Here is a 21,974-nt window from a genome sequence, read left to right as displayed (position 1 = left end):
AGAGACTCATTTCTGTTCAGTAATTGCCTTGCTTTTTGTACCAAGTTTTAAAGCATTTCAGTGTCTCTTGCTTAACTTCATTTTACTTTCTAATCCTAAATCAATAGTGGTATTAGCCATAGAGTTATTAAAGTTCTGAGTAAATATATCAGGAACTGTCTCAGTTATAGGCTCCACTAGTCTGTATTTCACACTTTCCACTCATCAGTTTCCTTACAAGTAAATTATGTGTTCCTTTGGTCTTGGTGCTTTTACCAAGGTAAAGATGTCTGCTAATTGGGTTGTTTATCCCAAAACAGCCATTTTTATGGTGTAAAGTAATGACTGGTGAGATGACTGTCACTTGGCGCATTGACCTGCAGACATCCATCCATCTCTTCACACCTTTACCTTCACAGTGAAAGGAGGAAGCAATAGGACCTGGAAACACGGTACTTAGTACTCTTCCTAACTAAACTTGTCTCTGACAGACCGCAAGCTGCCTTTACTGATGAAATCATAACCCTGAAGCTAAGAATCAGTCCAAAGCTGGTTCCTGTGACAGGGAGGTCTGATGTGTTTCTGCTCCCCAGCATCTCTCCTGTTTCCGACACCAGCTGGTTCCCTAAAACCTTCTTTCTGTTGGACTTTGATAACTCAGTGATCACTGAAAACTCATGGAAACCCCAGAACTGCAAGAACAACTTTAATAACAGAGTATGTAATCAGGGAGATGCATGAGGCAGATTCTGGGTCCTCAGTATCCCTAGAGGCTGCTTTACCTGCTGGAGGGAGATGCTCATGCCTGCCAACCGAGGAGTATTCTTTGAAGCCATTCAGTGATCCTCTCAACAGGGTCTTGACTCTCTGGGGTCAGTGTTTACATCCTGCTCCTACCATCTGGTTCTCTTGGTTGTCTCAGCCCCTTATATTCCATTGTACCCACTTCCTCCATCGGCTTTGCAAGTGTGCTCCATCTGGGAGAATGCAGGGTCGCTGTGGAAAGGAGATATTCCTTTCCTGGCTTTAAGCTATCGGGAGGCCTTAACTGAGCCCCTTTGTCCAAGGGATTTTATTAGTTACGCAGTGAACCTTTCAGCCAATCATGGTAACGATCGATCAACTACTGGCCAAGATCTCCTAAATCAAGGGAAACAGACCAGTTGGCAATCTCACTACCAGTGCAGTAAAGGCCAACTGCTGGTGAAGTCCCTCAGCTATTCTGGATAAAGGTTAGTTATTAGGTGGGGCTTTCAGACCAATCCATACAAAGGCTAACCCAACAAGGCTCAGGAATCAGGACTAAAGTCTGTATTCCCTTCTGGTAAGGTAATTCCCTACTGTACAGCTGGACAGACCAGGAAGGGGTGGAAACAGATTTAGTAGATAAGTCATCTCCCTCAAAGTGGAGTGAGCCCTAATCTGGTGTCTGGGGCAGGGCAGATTACCACTGCTTAGACCCAGGGGGTCAGCCTTGAGCTGAGTCTATTGCTCCTGTACTTGGTGACTATTTAGCATTTACTCCGTGCCAGACACATTTGCTGTTCCTGGGTAGTTGCCAGGGCAGTGCAAATAATGTTACATAGACCTGATAGCAATAGCCAGCATTCCATGAGAATTTACTGGGTGTAGACCCTGACTTTGGGCTTTTCATGTGTTGCCTCACTCAATGTTACAACAAACTTGGGTAGTTTCTACTCTATTTTTACTCTGTGATGAAAATGTTATGCTGAGAGGGTAACATCATCTGCCTGCATGTGGCGCCAACAGCTGAAGCCAAGCTCTTTACTGTACAAGCTGAGAGTGGGAGCCTAGCCTAGTGCCGGCCTGTGGTAGGAACTCAGTACCTAGTTCCAAGCAGGACAGCCTCTTTCCACAGATAGAGATTCATTGACAGTGAGCTGTGACCTGGATGACTCCACCTTCAAGTTGTTCAGTGGAAGTTATTAATTTCTTAGGGCCCTTTGAACACCTGAGATCTTCCTATGTGACTGAGGTGAATAGTACAGAAGCCCAGGTGAGATTTAACAGAAGGCCTACTGGATTAGAAGCTGTGCTGCAATCCCAAAGGCATGCAGTTCGAATCCATCAGCTGCTCTTCAGGAAAGAGACGGGCAGTATCCTCCCTGGTGATTTATTACCTCTGAAGACCTGCTGGAGGGTCAGCTATGAGTCAGTTCTGACTTCACGGCACACAAGATGATCAGGATGGAATTGTGATTTCGATACCAAATGACTGTGTTGGCTGTTTCCAAATCAGAGGCTGCTCTTGTTCCTAGTTGTTCTTTTGACTTGGTCAGAAATACCTCCATGTCCGTTAACTTTATATGTGAAATGAGAAGATTTTTAAAATGAAATTATAATCCCTTCTTTGCTTATCTTACATTGTAGTTTGGAGAATCAACTAAGATAAAATACGAGCAAGTGATTCCTTAAGCCCCAAGTGCTGGGCGCAGGTGTGTGAGTATCATGTTTACAGAAACACAAATCATCTGGGAAATGAAATGAGATTTCATTTATAATACAGAAGTCAGTCAGTCTAAGCACATAGAGATTTGAAAAGCTTTTCTTTTGATCTACTAATGGAAAGAGGAATGATTGCTTTCTTCAAATGAAAATCTTTGGTGGTAAACTTAACTGGATTTCTGCTATTTTGAAATGATTGCTCTTTTTTAAACTTTTTTTTTTCCTTTCAGCTTTTTGCTTAGTTTATTTTAGTTATGTGCACCCTCTTTTTTAAACTTTTCAGCAAAGGTGGTAGAAGTGTTGGAACATTTGGCTTATGTTATGCAAACTAACCAATGCTGAGAGTGGATTTCTTTTCTGAAATGATGGGTGCTTGGCATTGTCATGTGACACAGGTTTCATAGATTCGTAGGGAGGGGATGGGTTTCTTTGACCAGCCCCATCACCACCATCCAGTTTTGTCTGAGCTGTTTGGATGGGACATAAAAGTCTGACATGGCTTAGGTTAAGATAACTCTTTAACTCCAGCCGGGAGAGGTAGATGGGATTCTGGCCTCAGTGTTCTGACTGCTCTCAGCACTCCTTGATCATGAGATAAGCCAGTTCCTTGGCTCAGATACTTGAAAATACAGTCTTGAAGTCCTCGCTTTGTTTTTCCCTTTTTGACTGATTATGGCTATGATTTTGAGTTATTGAGACTAATTAATTGCTGTTTCCTTTCTGAGGATGCTACGGAAGCAGATGAAATTTGTTCCTGTCTTCAAGGCACCTACAGTTTCAAAATAATGCAAGACAGCAAGCATATCATTAAGTTCCTTTTTCCAAGTAGGTTAAGACCCCATGCCTTCAGGTTAATTCCAGCTCTAGGATGTGGTAGAGCAGTTCCAGAGGGTTCCAAGGGCTCTAAACCTTCCTAGAAGGCAGCCTGCCTCATCTTTATCTTGAGAAGCAGCTGGCAGAGTCAAACTCCCAACCTTTCAGCTAGCAGTGGAGCATTAACAGGGATAGTGCCTTATTCTACTCTGCTCTTTTCCACAGCCTTGCACTTAGGTAATGCTCCACAAATGTCTGTTGATACATTTGAATTTATAAAATACTAATGCATGGTGCAGTGTTTAACTTGGGGATGCTAAACCGTTTCAGTGCACATGCCAACTCCAGCTGATGTATGATGCCTGCCAGGGCACCATGTAGGGCCACTTTTAGGGCCAGTGGAAAAGAGTGCTAGTTGAGGTGACTGGTGGTGGGTGATATCTGCCACAAATAGGAGGAGGAGAAGTCACAAGTGTGTGGTGATCATGTGTTTATGTTGCTAAATGTCTCAGACTTTCCAAATCCATTGCCATTGAGTTGACTCCTAATCACAGTGACCCCACAGGACAGTGCAGAACTGCCCTGTAGGGTTTCCAGGGCTCTAAGTCACCACAGGAGCAGACTGTTGCCTCTGCATCTTTCTCTCTTGCAGTAGATGGGGGATTCTAACCACTGACCTTTTAGATGTTGTTGTTGTTGATTGCCTTTGAGTCGAGAATGATTCATAGTGACCCTATGAACAAAAGGCCTGAAGCCCCTCTACAACTATCGACATTTATCTAAGTTCATAGTTTCTAAAGGCATGTTGTTTAGGAAGTGGATGCCACTCCTGCTTCCAAACCTGTCATGATATGTTATTGTTATATGCCGTTAAGTCACCTGAGATGCATAGTGACCCTATGTATAGCAGGTCTGAACCCTTTCCTGTGCTGAGCCAGTCTCACTAATTTCTGACACACCAACCCCCATCGCCCCAGTTACTGTATCAGTCCATCTCATCTGGGGTCTCCCTTTCCTGCCCTGTCCCTCTGCCCTTCTGAGCATGATGTCCTTCTCCAAGGACCAATCTCTCCTGGCCACATGCCCAAAGTAAGTGAGGCGGAGCTTCAGAATCCTAGCCTCCAAGGAGAAATTTGGTTTCACCCTCTCCAAGACAGACCTATTTGTTTTCTTGGAAGTCCATGGTATTTTCAAGACTCTTCTCCAGCACCACAACTCAAAGTCATCTATTCTTCTTCTTGTCATCCTTAGTCATTGTCCAACTCTCTGAAGTATAACAAATAATTGAGAAGACCATGAGCTGAATTAGGCACATCTTTGTGTCTAGACTGACATCATTGCTCTTCGGCACTCTGGAAAGGTCCCTGACAGCAGATTTTCCCAATCCAATTTGTCTTTTTATTTTCTGACTGCTGGTGTTAAGAGTGTTGATTGTGGATCCGAGCAAACTGTAATTGCTAACAACTTCAGTCTCCTCTCCATCTATCATGGTGCTGCCATTTGGCCCAGTGATGAGAATCTTTGTCTTCTTGATGTTGAGCTTCAATCCATATTGACAGCAGCCACGTATTTAGCCACCATATCACTAGGGATCTTTACATTTTCAACAGAAGGAGGCAACTCCAGCCATCCTCAGCAGCCATCTTTCTAACCTGGGACTAACACTCGACTCTCAGCTTTCAACCAGCTGTTGTTGTCAGATGCTTTTGAGTTGACTGCTACCCAGAGGACCCTGTGAACAACAGATTTGGACCTTTTCTATCCTGCATCATCCTCACCATCTCTGATATACTCAAGCCCATCATTACAGCCGCTGTGCCGCTACGTCTTATTGAGGTTCTTTGACTCTTTCTCTGATCCTCCACCTTTCCAAACATGATGTCTTTTTCTGAGGACTGACCCCTCCTGACAACATGTCCAGAGTATGTGATGTGCAGGCCACTAAGGTGACAACAACATCTGGGAGATGTGACAGTAATGTCTGGAAGATATTCTTTAGACCAACCGACCATACAGAATCAAAAGGGCAGTGTTTGTCCAGGAATAAAACTCAGAAGGCAGAAAGGGGTGGGATAGGATGAATGGGAATGAGGACCACAGAAAGGAAGTGAGAAGTTCAGGAAGCAGCTACGATAGGAGTATTGTAATCAGTGTCATAAAACTCTGTGTGTGTGTGTGTGTGTGTGTGTGTGTAAGTAACACAAAATCAACTTGCTTCATAAACTTTCATTCAAATCAGTTTTATTTTTTAAAAAAAGGAGCAGAGATGTTTCAGAGAAGAAAAAAAACCCCAATGATTGCACAGTCTGACATGTCAGGCTGCTAGCTGAAAGGTCGGCCATTCGAACTCATTAGCTGCTTGACGGGAGAAAGGTACTAACAGCTTCAGTACGTCTACATGGAGGATCTCATTCTGTCCTGTGGGGTTGCTGTGAATCAGAATTAACTAGACAGAAATGGGTTTTAGTTTTGGTTTTGGTTCCTCGATGAGGGAGTGGGAATTACATAAACTGAGAGAAGTGCTTTCAGTTATGACGAGCAATCTATAAGACCATAGGTTCCAATGAGTATGATGGATGTGGACTATTAATAGACCATTAAACTGAAGCAGTGGAGCAGGATGGGAAGTCTGCAGGGCAGAGTCCAATATGATGCGGGGCAGTAATGACAGATATGAGTCAGTTATAGAGACGGTGCTCAGGTGGCCTAATGGTAAGATGCTGTGTTGCAATCTCAAAGGCACATTGTTCTAATCCACCAGCTGCTTCATGGGAGAAGGATGGGCAGTCTCTTGCTATGTTATTTACAGCTTCTGAGGGTCAGTTATGAGTCAATTCTGACTCAACAGTGCACAACAACAGCAACACCAGTCAGTTATAGGTAGGCATGGTGTAGACAGATTCTAGCTCTCCTTAGGGATGCCAGATGGATAAATGTACACATGATTTGCCTCAGTGTTTTTAAAGAAGCTTTCTCAAATGCTGAGAGAGAGTTAGTTTCTCTATCCTTGATTTCCCTCTGGGAGATTCCAGTCCCTGCTTTAACTTTGATTATTATGTGCTGTGTCTTGAAATATATATATATATACACACTTCTGCTGTCCCCATTACAATCTTTGAATCCTTTGGAATGTAGGATTGTGCCTGGTACAGACTAGATACCCAGTGCATCTTACTGAATGAAATTGAAATCAGATGTCTGAGTTGCCGCACAGGATGAGATGGAGATGGGCAGGGCATTAGAGATGAAGCTGGGCACGTAAGTGGATGGCTGCCAGCTAGAAAATGTACTCACTCCCCAGAGAACAGCCCAGTGGTAAGAAGCTGTATTAGAGTACCAAAGGGGACGGTTTGAATCTGCCAGTTGCTCTGCAGGAGAAGGATGGACAGTATCCTCCCGTATGATTTACTGCCTCTGGAAACTTCCTGAAGGGTCGGCTAGGGGTTGGTTCCGACTCCTTGGTAAACAACAGCTATCACTCGGAAAATTCGGAGTTCATGTCCCCAGAATGTGGGAAATGGGGAGCAACACAAGTATGAAACTTGGAAACTGCTTGGGATTGAGGACAAGATTGTGGGGCACAGGCTCCCAGGTCCTGCATGTAGAGAGCTCTCACTGAACCCGCAGGTCACAGCCTGTCATCAGTGCAGTTGAATCTCTTTGTAAATGCACCCCGAGGTCCCTCGGATGCTGCAGCTTTTTGGCAGGCAGAAGTCCTGTAGGCTCATTGTGTGAGCTCGGACTCTATTGGTGGCAGCTGAGAAGAAAATGGATTTAATCTATTGTTGTTAACAACAACAACAACAAAAAAAACCCAAAACCTAAAACGTGGGAAAAGATTTTCATTTCAAGCTCAGACTGATCCAGGAAGTTGTGCTATGGCCTCAGGGCCAGCCGGGCACTTGCTTCTCAGTGTGTCTGTCTGACTGACTCGATCCTCTCCTCATATTTTACTTTGCTTCCTTTGATGTTGCTCTTCCTGTCTGTGTCCCTCAAACTTGGCATCTTCAGGATTGTAACCTGTCTGAGATAAATCCAACAGTTGACACAACTTCTGGCCTTGTTGCTGAAGTGGGGGCGAAAAAGCCAGAATTAGTTCTGATAGGGTTTTCTGGGTTAGACCGTATGCCTGTCTTTGAACCAGTAACCTGGACCACATGCCTGCTCCTGTAGCTCCTGAACCACGAGTAAGAAATAAATGGTTTCTGGAGCAAAATCAGGATGATAGTACCTTAGGGGTTTGCTGGGTAGTAAAAGCTATCTTACCCATCTTACTCAGACTGCTTTAACGTGGGCAGCAAGGAGTCTACACCCAGATACTGTGGTATGTATCAAATCAGAGGGAGTTTCCCGTTAGATTCTCAGCCCCAGGCTTCATACTGCCTCTTGTCCCATAACCTGTGTGTCTCTGTGAGGAAGTCACCCAGATTGCTCCTGCTGGTCATCTCTGGGCTCATACTGGACAGCATCTTAGGCACTGGCCGAGCTGGTGATCACTAGGGTCCCTGGGCTGTTATTGGAAACTCAGGAGAAGCTTCTTAGAAAGTTCCAGATCCTTCTGTCAAGACGCTGTCCTGAGGGAAAAGAAGCTTATTTATGTTTTCTCAGACTGGCATGGAAAGTCTGGTGGTGTAGCCTGCACAGAGTTGCAATGTTAACCCAAAGGCCACACCTCTCTGGTGTGTGAATCCAGCTATCTGCTCTGTTGCAGAATGATGGACAGTCTCCCTCTGTGCAGTTTCCAGCCTTAAAAAAGCACAGTGGAGGATCAGCTGTGAGTTGGTTCTGACTGAATTTTGAGGACTGAGGAGAGGAGCTCTGGTGGCTTAGTCTGTGCCACTTTGCGTTGCTGACCCAGAGGCTGCCCATCTCCAGTGGTTCAAATCCACCATCTACTCTTAAGGAAAAAGATGGACATTCTCCTTCTGTTCAGATTCACAGCCTTGGAAACCCTGGAGGTCACTGGGAGTCTAAATTGACTCCACAGAAGTGAGTTTGAGTTTTGTTTTGGGTTTGTTTATTTGTTTTGTAGATCTGGGGAGCCTGCTTTCATCTCTGTCTTCATACAGGATGAGTTTTCATGCTGCACTTGTGATATGCTTTCCAGTTTGCAGAGTTCTCTCACACCTTCTACTTAACCTGATTGTCACTAGAGCCTAGGTGGACAGGACAGGATATTTATTGCCGTTTTCTAGATGACTTAACCAAGTTCATGTACCTGTAGAGGAAAGAAACTGGACTCAGGAGTTAAGAGAATATCTGAAATTTGTACTTCTAAACCAAAGGTGAAGAAAGACGAAAGAAAACTAACACTCCTATTTCTTCATATAAATGTGGTGTTAAACTACCCATAGGAGGCTCGCTAAGTGCATATTTCATTAATACCTATGGGGAGAAAAACTATTCCCATTCATATGCAGGCAGCTCTTCACCCACCAGAGTTTTACTAGAAGTCAAATCAGCTTCTCAGAATTGTACTAGTAGCATTGGGGTTCTCTGAGGCCACCTCTTTAAATGTGTAAGGCAGTGACAGGGAGGGTCTCTCAGCAAAATGGGCCTGGATGTGCCACCGTGACCTCATGTGACCTAGCCTCTTGGATAAGCAGCAGCTGCTCCTGTCACTTGCTTCTCTTTGCTGCTGCCTTCCCTGGGGGGGATCGGGGCCCTCACAGAACTACACCATGAAGCCCGTGTTTAGACTTTTCTCAGCAGGTCATTGAGAACTGGGGCTTTACAGCTGGCAGATCATCTGGGTCAGTCTGCTCATCGTACAGATGAAAAAGGAAGCCAAAACCTAGTGGTGTGGCACTGCAGGCCTTCTGGATCTCCCTGTAATCTGCCCTTCAGCCTCACCCTTCTCCTTCCCCATCACCTCCTCACACCTGTGGTCCAGCTGCGACAAACTTCTCCAGACAGTCTGTCTTTGTGTGCGCTCGCCTCCAGTGGGAATGATGCCTGCATCACCTTCCTGAGTCAGGGATACCAGTTAGAGAGCAGAATGGCTGTGCTCGGAGACCCTTCTCTGACATTTAATCTCGGAAGGTTTTCTGTAACAGGGAGTGTCTAGGTGCCCGTGTATTATGGATCTTCTTACCAGGAATGAATATATGATAATGTTTGGGCACAGCCTCTCATTTTGTGCACTTATTTACTCACTTATAAATATCGAGCATGTCCTTTTTAAATGATTGGTCTTGAGAGTACAATGGTATATAAAAGATCTCTGATCTTAGACAAATGATCATTTATGTGGAGACACTATTATTAAAAAGCTAATTGAAAATGAAAGTTCCCATTGTGCATAAGGGCTCTGAGGAAATAAGGGGGCTTTGACAGCATGTACCAGCGAGCCCTAATTTTGTCTAAAATGCTGTCAGTAAAGATTCTCTTGAGAAAGCTGTGCCTAAAGGATAAGCAGAACTTACTCTGACCAAAACCATAGGTGAGAGGTGGGAGAGATCTCTCCTGAAAGCGTAATGCTGTTGTTAAGAGCCATCAAGTCACCTGCGATTCAGAGCGACCCTGTGCACCTTAGCTCTAAACCCTTCCCTATCCTGAGCCAATCTTATCGTCTCTGACAGACCTAATCCCATTTCTCTAATCACTAAATCAGCCCATCTCATCTTTCCTCTCCTGTGCTGTCTGTCCTTCTACCCTTCTATGCATAATGTCCCTCCCCAAGGACTGATCCCTCCTGGCCACATGCCCAAAATATGTGAGACAGAGCCTCAAAATTCTTGCCTCCAGGGAGCAGCCTGATTTCACCCTCTCCAGGACAGAGTTATTTGTTTTTCTGGCAATTCACAGTGTATTTAACACTCTTCTCCAGCACCACAACTCAAAAGTCATCGATACTTTTTCTATCTTTCTTAGTATTGTCCAGCTCTTGGATGCATAGCAAGTAATTGTGAAGCCTGTGGACTGGATCAGGTGCATTTTAGTCTCCAGACTGACATCGTTGCTCTTCAGTACTATAGCGAGGTCCCTGACAGCAGACTTTCCCTGTGCAATTAGTCTTTTGATTTTCTGACTACTGGTGCAAAGAGTGTTGATTGTGAAACCAAGCAAGCTGAAGTTATCAACAATCTCAATTTCCTCTCTGTCCATCATGAAGCTGCGGATTGGCCTAGTACTGAGAATCTTTTTTCTTTTCCTTGATAAGCTCAACAGTCCCTGACCTTCTGCAGCAAGCACTTCAGGGCCTCCTCAGTTTCAGCAAGCAGGGTTGTGTCATCTGCATAATGTAGATTGTTGGTGAGTCTTCCACCAATCCTGATGCCACATTCCTGTGGCGCAGGTTCATAGAATGAACAGATCTAGCAGAAAACAGACATTGTTCCCCAAGCTCTGTGTTCTTTCCACTCAGCTATGCTGAGCTCGTTCTGAGTCTGTATCACAAAGTTGTTGCCTTAGGCAGCTGTATGAAAAAGGATGTTTATATACATGGGGCAGGCTCTCTAGGTGAGTAAAGGTAAAGGGGAAAGTAGGAAAGCATCTGGCCTATGTGAGAAGTAACATATCGGTCCATGACTTGTGGAAGGTCCTGCTGAAGAGAAGTGGACAAGTTTCAAGAAACAGCTAGAGAAAGATGAGATGAATGAAGACCTTAACCAGGGAGCTGCAAGTTGATATTAAAAGGAAACAGTAGGTAGTAACAGAACAAACTGCCACATAATCCAACAATTCTATTCCTAGATATAGATGTGAAAGGTGTGAAAGCAGAAACTGAAAGAGATGTACATATTCCTCCCTTAGTGACTATCTTAGTGTTATACTGTGAATTTATGACAATAGTGAAAATTTTACTCTCAACTATTTTGCATACATTTGGCAGTAACAAACATTGAAATGTAGGCAAAAGAAATATAAAGAATATACAGAAGAATCCTAATCAAAAGGGGAAAAACAGTACGGAAATGAAAAATTCTCATGGGTTCTAGACCTTTGGACCCTGAAACTATTGCCCTGAGATAACCTTTCAACCTTAAACAAACAAACAAACAAAAGTATTCCCTGATATCTTTTAAAAATGAACCAACACCAATTTCACTTCTGGGAATTTACCCTAAAGAAACCATAACCTCTACCCAAGCAGATATATGCACACCCATGTTTATTGTGGCTTTGTTCGCAATAGCAAAGAGCTGGAAACACCTCAAGTGCCCATCAACAAATGAATGGATAGAGAAGGTCTGGTATATTCACATGATGGAATACTATGCAGCACTGAAAAACGAGAAACTCATGAAGTGTTATGCTATGTAGATGACCCTAGAGGACATTATGTTGAGTGAAGTATTTCAGTCATAAAAGGACAAATACTGCATGGGGCCACTGTTGTAAAATGGGATGGACATTGGCTTTGAGGGAGGACAGAAAAGAAGGGGAGGAATGATGTATACTGCATTGCAACAGATGAGGGGGACAGCTGTTTGAGGGGGATGCATGATTGGGTATTATTGTCATGTCAGGAGTCCGTAATGAAGGCTGCACAGTACAGTGGACTTGGGGAGAGGGATTGCATAGCAGTGAAAGAGTCTTTCTTTTGCTCATCAAGGAGAAAGGTGAATTGGAGGGGAAAGGGTGAACAGGGAGAAAAGTGCAACAATGAATGACTAGAAACCCTAAGTCTCTGTAAACTTTCATTAACATTAATAAAAAAAATTAAAAATGAACCAACAGTTTAGATTGACTGGTAAAGGATTCCTTCCTTGAGAATTGTATTCTTTTAAGATCTGTTTATATGAAATTAAAATGACAATAACTGTAATGAAGTTTATAGTCCGTGGTTTTAGTCCTAGGTCCATGATCCACCTTGAGTTGGTTTTTGTGTATGGAGTGAGGTGTGGGTCTTGCTTGAGTCTTTTGCAGATATTTTTCCAATTTTGCCAACACCATTTGTTAAAAAGGCTGTCGTTTCCCCACTTCACTGATTTCATTTCCTTGTCAAAAATCAGTTGACCATAGATAGATGGGTTGACCTCTGGATTCTCAATTTGATTCCATTGATCTATGTGTCTGTCATTGTACCAGTACCATGCTGTCTTTACCACAATAACTAAAAAACTTAGACTGGTAATATAAAGGACAATGAGATTATGCTAACGTGGGATAACAAGTCAGAAAAATAGATGTGAAATTGGTTGTAGAACTCAAAGAATATAATCAGGATTATTGAATTGTACATGTCAATGCTGTTGAGTTGGGATATGCTCTTCAGTATATATTTTCAAACAACAACAAAAACAAAATAAATTCTGTGTGCTTAGAAGATTTATACAAGGTTAAAGCAGAGATGAAATGGTTCCTGTATCTCAGTCTCCACCTTTTTGCCAAGTCAAAGCCAGGTGCTTGTATCACTCACCTGCAAGGACTCCTCTCTGTAGTATCAGATTCTGGTTGCCAGGGCCATCCAAACCATTTCATTTAAATAATCATCATTCTTCTGCTTGTCAACAGAGATTTGATGTATCCAAGTAAGACTTATCTCTTGACTTTCTTCATCAGGTCACATGACCCCAGTCTTTGGAAAGACCTTCCTGGCTTCTAGCTTGGCAGTAGCTACAGCCTTTCACCCGTAGTCCCACACACTCCTCTGTGCACTGCCAGTGTGCCATGGTCTTGGGTTCCCTGTCAGCACGGGTTGTCTCTTACTTGTCTGTGTAAATCTAACATCTAGCATCATGTTGATCACACCTGAAGTACTCAATAGGTTTACAGAAGAAAAAGGGAGAGTATAAAGCAACAAAGACAGACAAAAAAGGAACTGTAAAAAGCATCAGGATTTTTGTAATGATAGCATAATCACAAAACATGAACACTTTGTAGAAAAAGCATGGAAAGAAATGGTTAAACTGCTAAAACAACAGCTGATTCTAATATTGCCAATATTTGTTGCCTGTCATCCTGTTAAACTTTGCTACTGCTATTGTCAGTCTGGAGACTAAGGCATGCCTGATCCAGGCCATGGTCTTTGCAATTATGTGCTTTGTTTCAGGAAGCTGGACAATGACTAGGGATAATAGAAGGACAATTGATGCCTTTGAGTGGTGGTTTTAGAGTATTGAATATACCATGGACTAATAAGAGAACAAACAGGTTTGTCCTGCAGACGGTGAAACCAGGCTACTTCTTGTATATAAGGATTCTGAAGCTTTGTCTGACATAGTTTGAACATGTTGCAAGGAGGTACCAGTCCTTGGAGAAGGACATTATTCTTGGGAGAGTGGAGAGACAGCGCAAGAGAGGATGACCCTTAATGAGATAAATTGTCTGAGTGACTGTAGTAATGCGGGTAGGTGTGTCAGAGACAATAAGGTTGGCTCAGGATAGAGCAGGGTTCAGAGCTGTTGTACATAGGGTCGCTATGAGTCACAGGCAACTTGACAGCACATAACAACAAGTGGGCTAAGAATATATCCTTGTTATTTTGGTTTACATCTCTCTGATTGCCACTGATTTTAAACTTTCTTCATGTATTTGTTGGCCATCCTAATGTCCTCCTTTGTGAAGAGTCTTTTCCTATCTTTTGCCCATTTTTGCACCTACCTTATAAGCATTTGTCTTGTGGAGGAGGCCCTGTAGTATTCTGTAAACTTTAGTTTTGAGACTCTTATATGAAATGTCATTGCCAAATTGTTTTTCCCCACTCTGAGCTTTCTTTTCAGCCTATTAGGAAAAGTTAATCGATACACACAAGGATTTACCTATTTTATCCTCTCCTGGTTCTGCATTGTTGGCTATATTCGTGTCATAGGCTGGGGCTTCTAAGTTTGTTCCTCTTTTGTCTCTTAGGATCTTTTATGGTTTTAAATTTTACCCCTAGGTGTTTGATCTGCCTCAGGTTCTTTTATGGTGTGAGATGTGGCAGTTCAAACATTCTTGGAGCAAATAAACATTTCTTTTGTAAAAGAAATCATTACTTTCCTTTTCTTGATTGTATTGTTTTGTAATCTTTTTTTTAAATACTAGATTTTGTTGGGAGCTCTGGTGACCTAGTAGTGAAAAACTGCTGTAATCCCAAAGGCAAACAGTTCAAATCCACCAGCTGCTTCATGAGAGGAAGATGAACAGTCTCCTGTCATGTGATTTACTGCCTGTGAAAACCCACTGGAGGGTCACCTATGAGTTGGTTCTGACTTGATGATACCTAATGACAGCATCAAACACTTTTTATTAATCTGTTGGTGGTGGTGGTTTTGTTGTTGTTAGGTACAGTTCAGTTTTTACCTCAACTCATAGCATGTTTATACCATTTCTTAGAAGTCCATTTTATTGTTTTTCAATTATGATTTGATTTTATTTTTTTCAAGAACAAATACTTTCAATTTCCCTCACCCCCCCCATCAAATTCTACAACCTGAAAATTAATCTCCCCCTCCCCCTGCACATCCACATCCCTCTGCTTCCAATCTCTCCCACTCCTCATGGATCCTTATACTCATTCTACAATAATGGTTTTATACAGTATTTATCCTTGTGGGACTGAGTTAGTTCACTCAGCATAATGCTCTCCAGTCCCTCCCAAGTTAGATAGTAATTTACAAAATCTTTGCTCCTGCGTGCTGCATAGTATTCCATTGTGTGAATGCACCATAATTGCTTAATCTGTTCATTTATGGTTGGACATTTGGGCTGTTTCCATGTTCTTGTGATGATGAAATAATGCTGCTGTGAACATTGGTGTACAAATCTCAGTATCTGCCCCAGAATAGCTGGGTCATATGGAATACTATGTTCAGCTTTTTGAGGAAGCGCCAAACTGCCTTCCAGTTTTATTGGTGGAATTAGTGTAGCTCTGGCTTCTAGGCCAACTGAGGTCCCTTGTACCATCAAGCTCCGACTGTTACATATCTGTTATGGCAGAATTTTTGCAATAAAAGATTACACTAAGGTAAGATTATATTTTGTCCTATGATCAATTCCATCAAGTAATTCACCAAAGGATTTTGGAAAGAGAAACTAAATTCTTTAAAATGAAGACAATAAAAGGAAAAGGTAGATAAAGAACTCTAAACAATTCAGTTACTAATGGCCTTTGTATTATTGTCGCAAATGACTTATAAATAAAAGCCAGAGAGGAAAAACAAGCTGTGTTTGGTAGGTGTACTCTCTGTTCTCTGCCTTGTTTTTGAGATCTGAAGTATAGTGCTGTCATGACGTAGGGATGTAACTGCTATGAATATTGATGGCAAAGCCTCTCCCCTACCCCACCCCCATCTGTTCTAGTAAATAAAGCAGAAAAGATAAAAAGGGAAGAGGAATTGTAAAGTCAGTGTACTGATTTTAGCTTATGCTGTACCTTTAGAACTCTGAGTCTCAAAAACATATTGATAATCTGAATCTGGTGGTAAGGGTCAAATTTAATTGAACTTTGCTTGCTTTTTTTTGTTTTGTTTTTTACAATTTCAGAGGTCATGTCACTGTCTCAGTGAAGCCTTCCCATATTTTTTGTCCCTATCAACACTGGCCCCTATTCCTAAAATTTCCACAATAATATGAATGTAGTTATGCTTCCAACAAATATTTTCTCTGTGCTTCCTCTGTTGAAACACTTTGTTTAAGAGATATCACAGTGCGCTGGAAGAAAGGCCCCTGATCTTATGCAGCTTACAGGAAATAGAGACATTACACAGAAGATTTCTTCTAGGTCTGGTATAAAAGATGGTCAACATGCAGCTCGGGGAGCATTTGACGTGGCTCTCTCCGCAGCCTGGGGCTGGGGCTGTGTTAAGGAGATGGTGTAGTAGTCAGGAAGCATCTTTGTAGCCAGACAAAAGGAGTGAGACCTAGAGGGTGAGCCATACTGGAACCAGGACCTTCAAAGCAGCTTGAACTTCTTCCTTCATCACCATAGGCTCTTGCTCATATGTTGTTTCATTAAAGTCTTCTGTGTCTTCCAATTCCTTTCGATACAGTGACTCAGTATATTCTTTCCATCTTCTTTTAATACTTCCTGGATCATTTGATATTCTGCCTAAAGCATCCTTGATTATAGCAACTCGAGGTTTGAATTTGTTCTTCAGTTCCTTGAACTTAAGAAATGCTGAGTGAGTTCAGCCCTTTTGATTTTCTGACTCCAACTCCTTACACATTTCATTGAAATATTTTACTTTGTCATCCCGTGCTGTGTTTTGAAATCTTCTATTCAACTCTTTAGTATCTTGAATTCTTCCATCTGCTTTGGCTTCTCTACGTTCCAGCGCAATTTTCAGAGTCTCTTCTGACATCCATTTTGGTCTTCTCTTCCTCTTCTGTCTTTGCAATGACCGTTTGCACTCGTCCTGGATGATGATACCCTTGATATCCTCCCACAACTCATCTGGTCTTCGCTCATTAGTGTTCAAGGCCTAGACTGGGCTTTTAAAATTAAACACACAGACTCTGGCACATCAAAAAAGAGTTTATTAGTTGGCTGTGATAGTGTTGAATGGATCAAAGGGAGCTTTAGAGCGAGAGTTTAGAAATGCCAGGAATGATGATAACCTTAGGATATGGTAAATGTGAATACATACACTGGCTGTTGAGCATGACTAATGGGAGGCTGAGGATGGGGGTGGAGGCTGGGATAGATAGTAATATCTGGCCAGTTGCTCTGGTGGTTGATGGGAAGGATACTGTGGTAAGACATGGAGAGTTCAACTTGGGGCGTCACAGCAAAGGATAAAGTCCATGAGTCTTAAGCAAAATTTATACGAAAATGTAAAGAGTATTGTTATTACGTACTGTTGAGTCAGAACCAACTCATAGCTGACCCTCTGGTGGGTTTTCAGAGACAGTTAATCACATGGGAGGAGACTGCCCATCCTTCTAGGGAGCAGCTGGTGGCCTTGAACCACATGTCTTCAGGATCAAAGCACAGCTTCTTGACACTAGACCACACAGTGCTCCTTAAAGAGTATTGGAGTGTGGAGTTTTTGTATTAGTTTTTAGGACTGCTGTACCAAATTACCACAAACTGGGTACTTTAAACAAGAGAAGTGTTATTTTCTAACAGGGGAAGGGATCTGAAATCTGAAATCTGTTTGACCTCTTGCACCAGGCATCCTAATGAAATGATTTCTATGCCGTCCATTTCCCTCAGGTCTACAGACTAGAATTAATATTAATTGAGCACTTTATGGCACATTGTGAAGAATTTTAATTACTTATGACTTTTCATTTAGTTATTAATTAAATAACCTCTTGCCACGGTGTGCTTCTTGTAAAATTGACTGTACTTATCCCAGTCAGTTCCTATTTCTTTTTAAACAGAAACGGTATCCACCTTTTAATAACTTCATAAACTGAAACTTTTAAACCTTTATAAAAGAGATAGTCGTAAAACTTTCTAGACCATGTCATGGAATTGGAATATTTCTGAAACCCTAGCAATAGAATATGTGGCACCTCAAAAGTATGACCAGAACTCACACATCGAGCCCCTGGATGCCACATTGGCTCATAGTGACTCTCCATTGGGAATCTGAGGCTGTCAATCTTTACGAGAAGAGACTGCCCATCATGCTGCCTGAAATTAAAAGCATTTTACATTTATTTGCTTATGAGAAATTCAGTGTTAAAATTAAAATGCCTTCCTGACCCAGGTGCGGTGTAATTGCCCTATTTCTCATAATAAAACTTTACTGAGAGAAAAAATGTACAGATATCTGAGAGGTTGATTCTATATGGTGGATTCCGTATGCCAACCTTAGCAGCAGCAGCCTGACATGGTGCCCACTATGGCTGCTGTAAATCGGAAGACAGGGATTCTGAAGCTCCTTAGGAACGTGCATGATGGCCCATCAGCATTGTCCACGTGGACAAGCTTCACGGCAGAAAGAAGACAATGTGTTTGTTGTTCCAAGATGAAGGTGACACAGGATGGGACAGAGTTCAGATCTGTTGTTCATAGGGTCGCAGTGAGTCATACTTGAGTCTGTGACACCTAAGCACAGATAAGGAAACTTATGTCCAAAGGAAGTGAGAGACTTGCCTAAGGTCACCTTGCTACTCATGAAATAGCTAACTCTGCCATAGAAACATAAACCCAAGAGGATGAGAGGGTCAAAACAGTTGCATCTTCATTTCTTCCGAAGGACGTTGTGTTCGAAACTGCTGGTGTAATTTATCTTGTACACGTGTGCTTTCTTGGACCTGATTTGGCAATCTCGAAGGGAAAACATGCTGCGTTTAGCAAATGTGTGCAAATAACAAACAAGGCTGTTATATTCTAGGGAGAGTCATTGCACACGTATCAGGGCAGGTGGTAAAATGCAATCATGCTGCCTGAAATGAAAAGTATTTTACATTTATTTGCTTATGAGAAATTCAGTGTTAAAATTAAAATGCCTTCCTGACCCAGGTGTGGTGTAATTGCCCTATTTCTCATAATAAAACTTTACTGAGAGAAAAAATGTACAGATATCCGAGAGGTTGATTCTAATCTCCACTTTTTTCTTTCTCCCCTTTGTTTCTTTTCACAGGAAAAAGTAGAATATGCCTTCCTGATTATTTTTACAGTGGAAACATTTTTGAAGATTATAGCATATGGATTATTGCTACATCCTAATGCTTATGTTAGGAACGGATGGAATTTATTGGATTTTGTTATAGTAATAGTAGGGTAAGTCCCTTTAATTTTGGGGAAGTGCTTATTTGGAAAATTGGAGGGAGGGTGGCAGAAAAGATGGTCTTTTGAAGGAATGACTGTGCCTTTTATGTCAGTGATTAGAGTCAGAACCTGTCAGGAGTTCTTTTAAGACTGGTGATGCTACTGTTAATCTCTGGGCAAAGACTGGTTTGAAATTCCCTCATCTTTGTTACTCTGTTTTCCAATAACATGCTGTGGAAGGGAGCCTAAGCCACAGATGTAAGAGGATTCATCTTGCACAGCCTCAGATCTCCACAAATAGGCCAGTCCTGCAAATGATTAAAGTCAAATGCCTCTCCATAGTTTGTACCTTGTTAAAATATTTTTTTAAAAAAAAATAGATGTATAGATAAATAAATAAATAAAATGCTTTCATAGCAGATAGCAATGAGATACTTTGCTATTTCATATCCTTTAACTAGGATATAAATTTTTCTGCTGACTTAGGAGAAAAAAAATCTGACATGGAACATTTCTATTTTAAATAACAAAAGCAACATGTAAACAATGTCACTTATCTGGCATGGAACTAAATAAGCTGGGGAAGGCAGAAAAGCACTCTTTCTTCCTAATCCTGTTATGGAAGAAGACACTGGTAATTTCAAATCAAACATAGTAGCCTGTGTTTTCATGGAAATGTTTCGAGAGGATGAATCAGTGTTACAAGAATATACTGCTGGAATAATTTGGCCCAGATTCCTTCTCAGGAAGATAAGCTATATTATTTGACTAGATTTAGTTATCCCACTTGTAAAATATCCCACTTAAAATTATATTCACTCCTGTATAAAGGGAGATTGTTAACAAGCCTCTTCTCTTCCTCCACCCGCTTACCCCCCCCCCCATTTCCATGGCTTGTTTTGACTACTTTTTGCAATAGCGCAAGTAATTTTTCCTTTGGATTATTCTTTTATTATGAATCTTTCAGATTTTCAGAGGATACTATTACTGCTAGCTGCTAAGAGAGTGGGATCAGTTTTGGACCTACCTTTTCAACCTAGGGATCTTAAAATGGGATCCAAAGACAGTAGGATAATGATACTTTAAAAAGATAAAAAGAAATATTAACTTTTCCAAACCCACAAGTATATTGTTGATATCTAGAACCTTACTGCAGAGATCAGATAGCTGAAGTGAATAGGTAGCAGATATGTGCCACATTTAGCTGTCTTCCTGTATCTGATGAACTGAGCTCAAGATCATACAAAATTGCCTGGAACAAGAGAACTGCCAGAAGTTCAGGCTGGGTTTGGAAGAGACCCTTGCAGTAGGGATATCATTGCTAATGTCAAATGGATTCTGGCTAAAAGCAAAGAATACCAAAAGACTGTCTGTCTATGTTTAATTGGCTATGCAAAGGCATTTAACTGTGTGGATCATAACATACTATGATTAACCTTGAGAAGAATAAGAACTCTAGAACACTTAATTATGCTTGTACGAAATCTGTACCTAGACCAAGAAACTGTTGTACACATAAAGCAAGGAAACTCCACATAGTTTAAAATCAAGAAGTAATGTGTGTCAGGGTTATATCCTTTCTCTATATCTATTCAGTCTGTATGCTGAAAAAAATCATTTGAGAAGCCAGATTTTTATGAAGAAGAATGTGACATCAAGATTGGAGGAAGACTCACAGTCTTGCTTGCTGAAAGCAAGGAGGACTTGAGGCAGAAGATCAAGGAGTACAGCCTTCAATATGAATTACATCTCAGCATCAAGAAAACAAAAATCCTCACCACTGGGCCAGTAGGAAACATCACGACAGATGGAGAAAAATGACATTGTCAACAATTTCTTCTTGCTTGGGTCCATAATTAACACCCTTGGTACCAGCAGTTCATCTTTTCTCCAGGTGCGCCTGATCCAGGCCATCATCTTATCAGTTACTTGCTATGCATCAGAAAACTGGACAATGATTAGGGATAATATTCCTTGGAAAGGCCATCATGCTTGGCAGGGTGGAGGTCAGCAAAAGAGAAGACAACCCTCAAGGAGACAGACTGATACAGTGTCTGTGGCAGTGGACTCACATGCATTGGGAAAGGTAAGAATGGTACAGGATAGATAGATAGGAGAGGGTTTGGATCTGTTGGTCATTAGGTCACTATGATATGTTCACGACTAGACCTCGACAGCACTTAACAACACCAACGGCATAACTGATGAGCAAAATCAGCCTGTCACCTGCTTTTGTAAATAAAATCTTGTTGGAATATAGCTCGCTCATTTGTTATGTATTATCTATGACTTTATTTTTAACTAAATAGCAGAGCTGAGGAGTTTTGGTCTACAAAGCTTAACATATTTTCTGTCTGGCCCTTTAATGTTGTTGTTGTTATGTACTGCTGAGCTGGAACTGACTTATAGTTGACTCTCCTGTGGGTTTCCAGAGGCAGTATGTCACGTCAGAGGAGACTGACCGTCTTTCTCTTGTGGAGCAGCTGATGGATTCAAAGCACATGCCTTTAGATTGACAGCACAGTTCCTTACCAACAGAGCTCCTTATCTGTCCCTTTATAGAAAAAAAAAATTTTGATCTCCTACTCTAAAGACTACTTTAGATCTTGCTAATAATGTTTGAAACACGCCTGGCAAGTTTTGTGCTGATATACAAAAAACTTCTATTAAAACAAGATCTGACAATTATTAGAAAAAGACAACTGAAGCCAGATAGTTCAACAGAGTAAAATTTACAGTGTTGCAACTTTCACTGAAAAATCAGTAAACATGTAAAGAAATGTGACCATATTGACAAGAAAATGCTTTCAATTGGAACAAACTAGATAAGGTGGTGGTGTTTTGTTTTTGTTTTTTTTTTTAGTTTTAAAAACCACTATTATAAATATGTTTATGGATTTAATAAATTTAGATATTTTTTCAAGATTTAAAAGTCACTATTTTAAATATGTTCATGGATTTAAGGGAAACGTGACTATAATGACGAGATATATAATTGTATAAAAAGGAACCCAATGACATTTCAGTATTTGAAAAAATACAGTATTTAAAAAGAACATTCCTAAAAAAAAAAAAAAGAACATTCCTTTGATTGATATAATAGCAGTTTAAATACAATTTTTTT

General features: G+C 41.3%; 1 protein-coding gene across 4 annotated transcripts in view; it reads left to right on the top strand.

Moving 5' to 3' along the window:
* Positions 1-21,974, top strand: part of CACNA1D (calcium channel, voltage-dependent, L type, alpha 1D subunit) — a 416,410-nt gene that overhangs the window by 197,597 nt on the left and 196,839 nt on the right. For all 4 annotated transcript variants that reach the window (XM_006892226.1, XM_006892225.1, XM_006892228.1 and 1 more), the window contains exon 4: positions 18,723-18,862. In XM_006892226.1, the coding sequence (XP_006892288.1) occupies positions 18,723-18,862 (140 nt within the window). The remainder of the gene's footprint in view (positions 1-18,722; positions 18,863-21,974) is intronic.

Source organism: Elephantulus edwardii, unplaced genomic scaffold (genome assembly GCF_000299155.1).
Source record: "Elephantulus edwardii isolate Elephantulus edwardi_28Jun2011 unplaced genomic scaffold, EleEdw1.0 scaffold00113, whole genome shotgun sequence".
Taxonomy (NCBI): Eukaryota; Metazoa; Chordata; class Mammalia; order Macroscelidea; family Macroscelididae; genus Elephantulus; species Elephantulus edwardii.
Note: the sequence above shows the minus strand (reverse complement) of the source record. Positions and strands in the feature narration are given on the sequence as shown.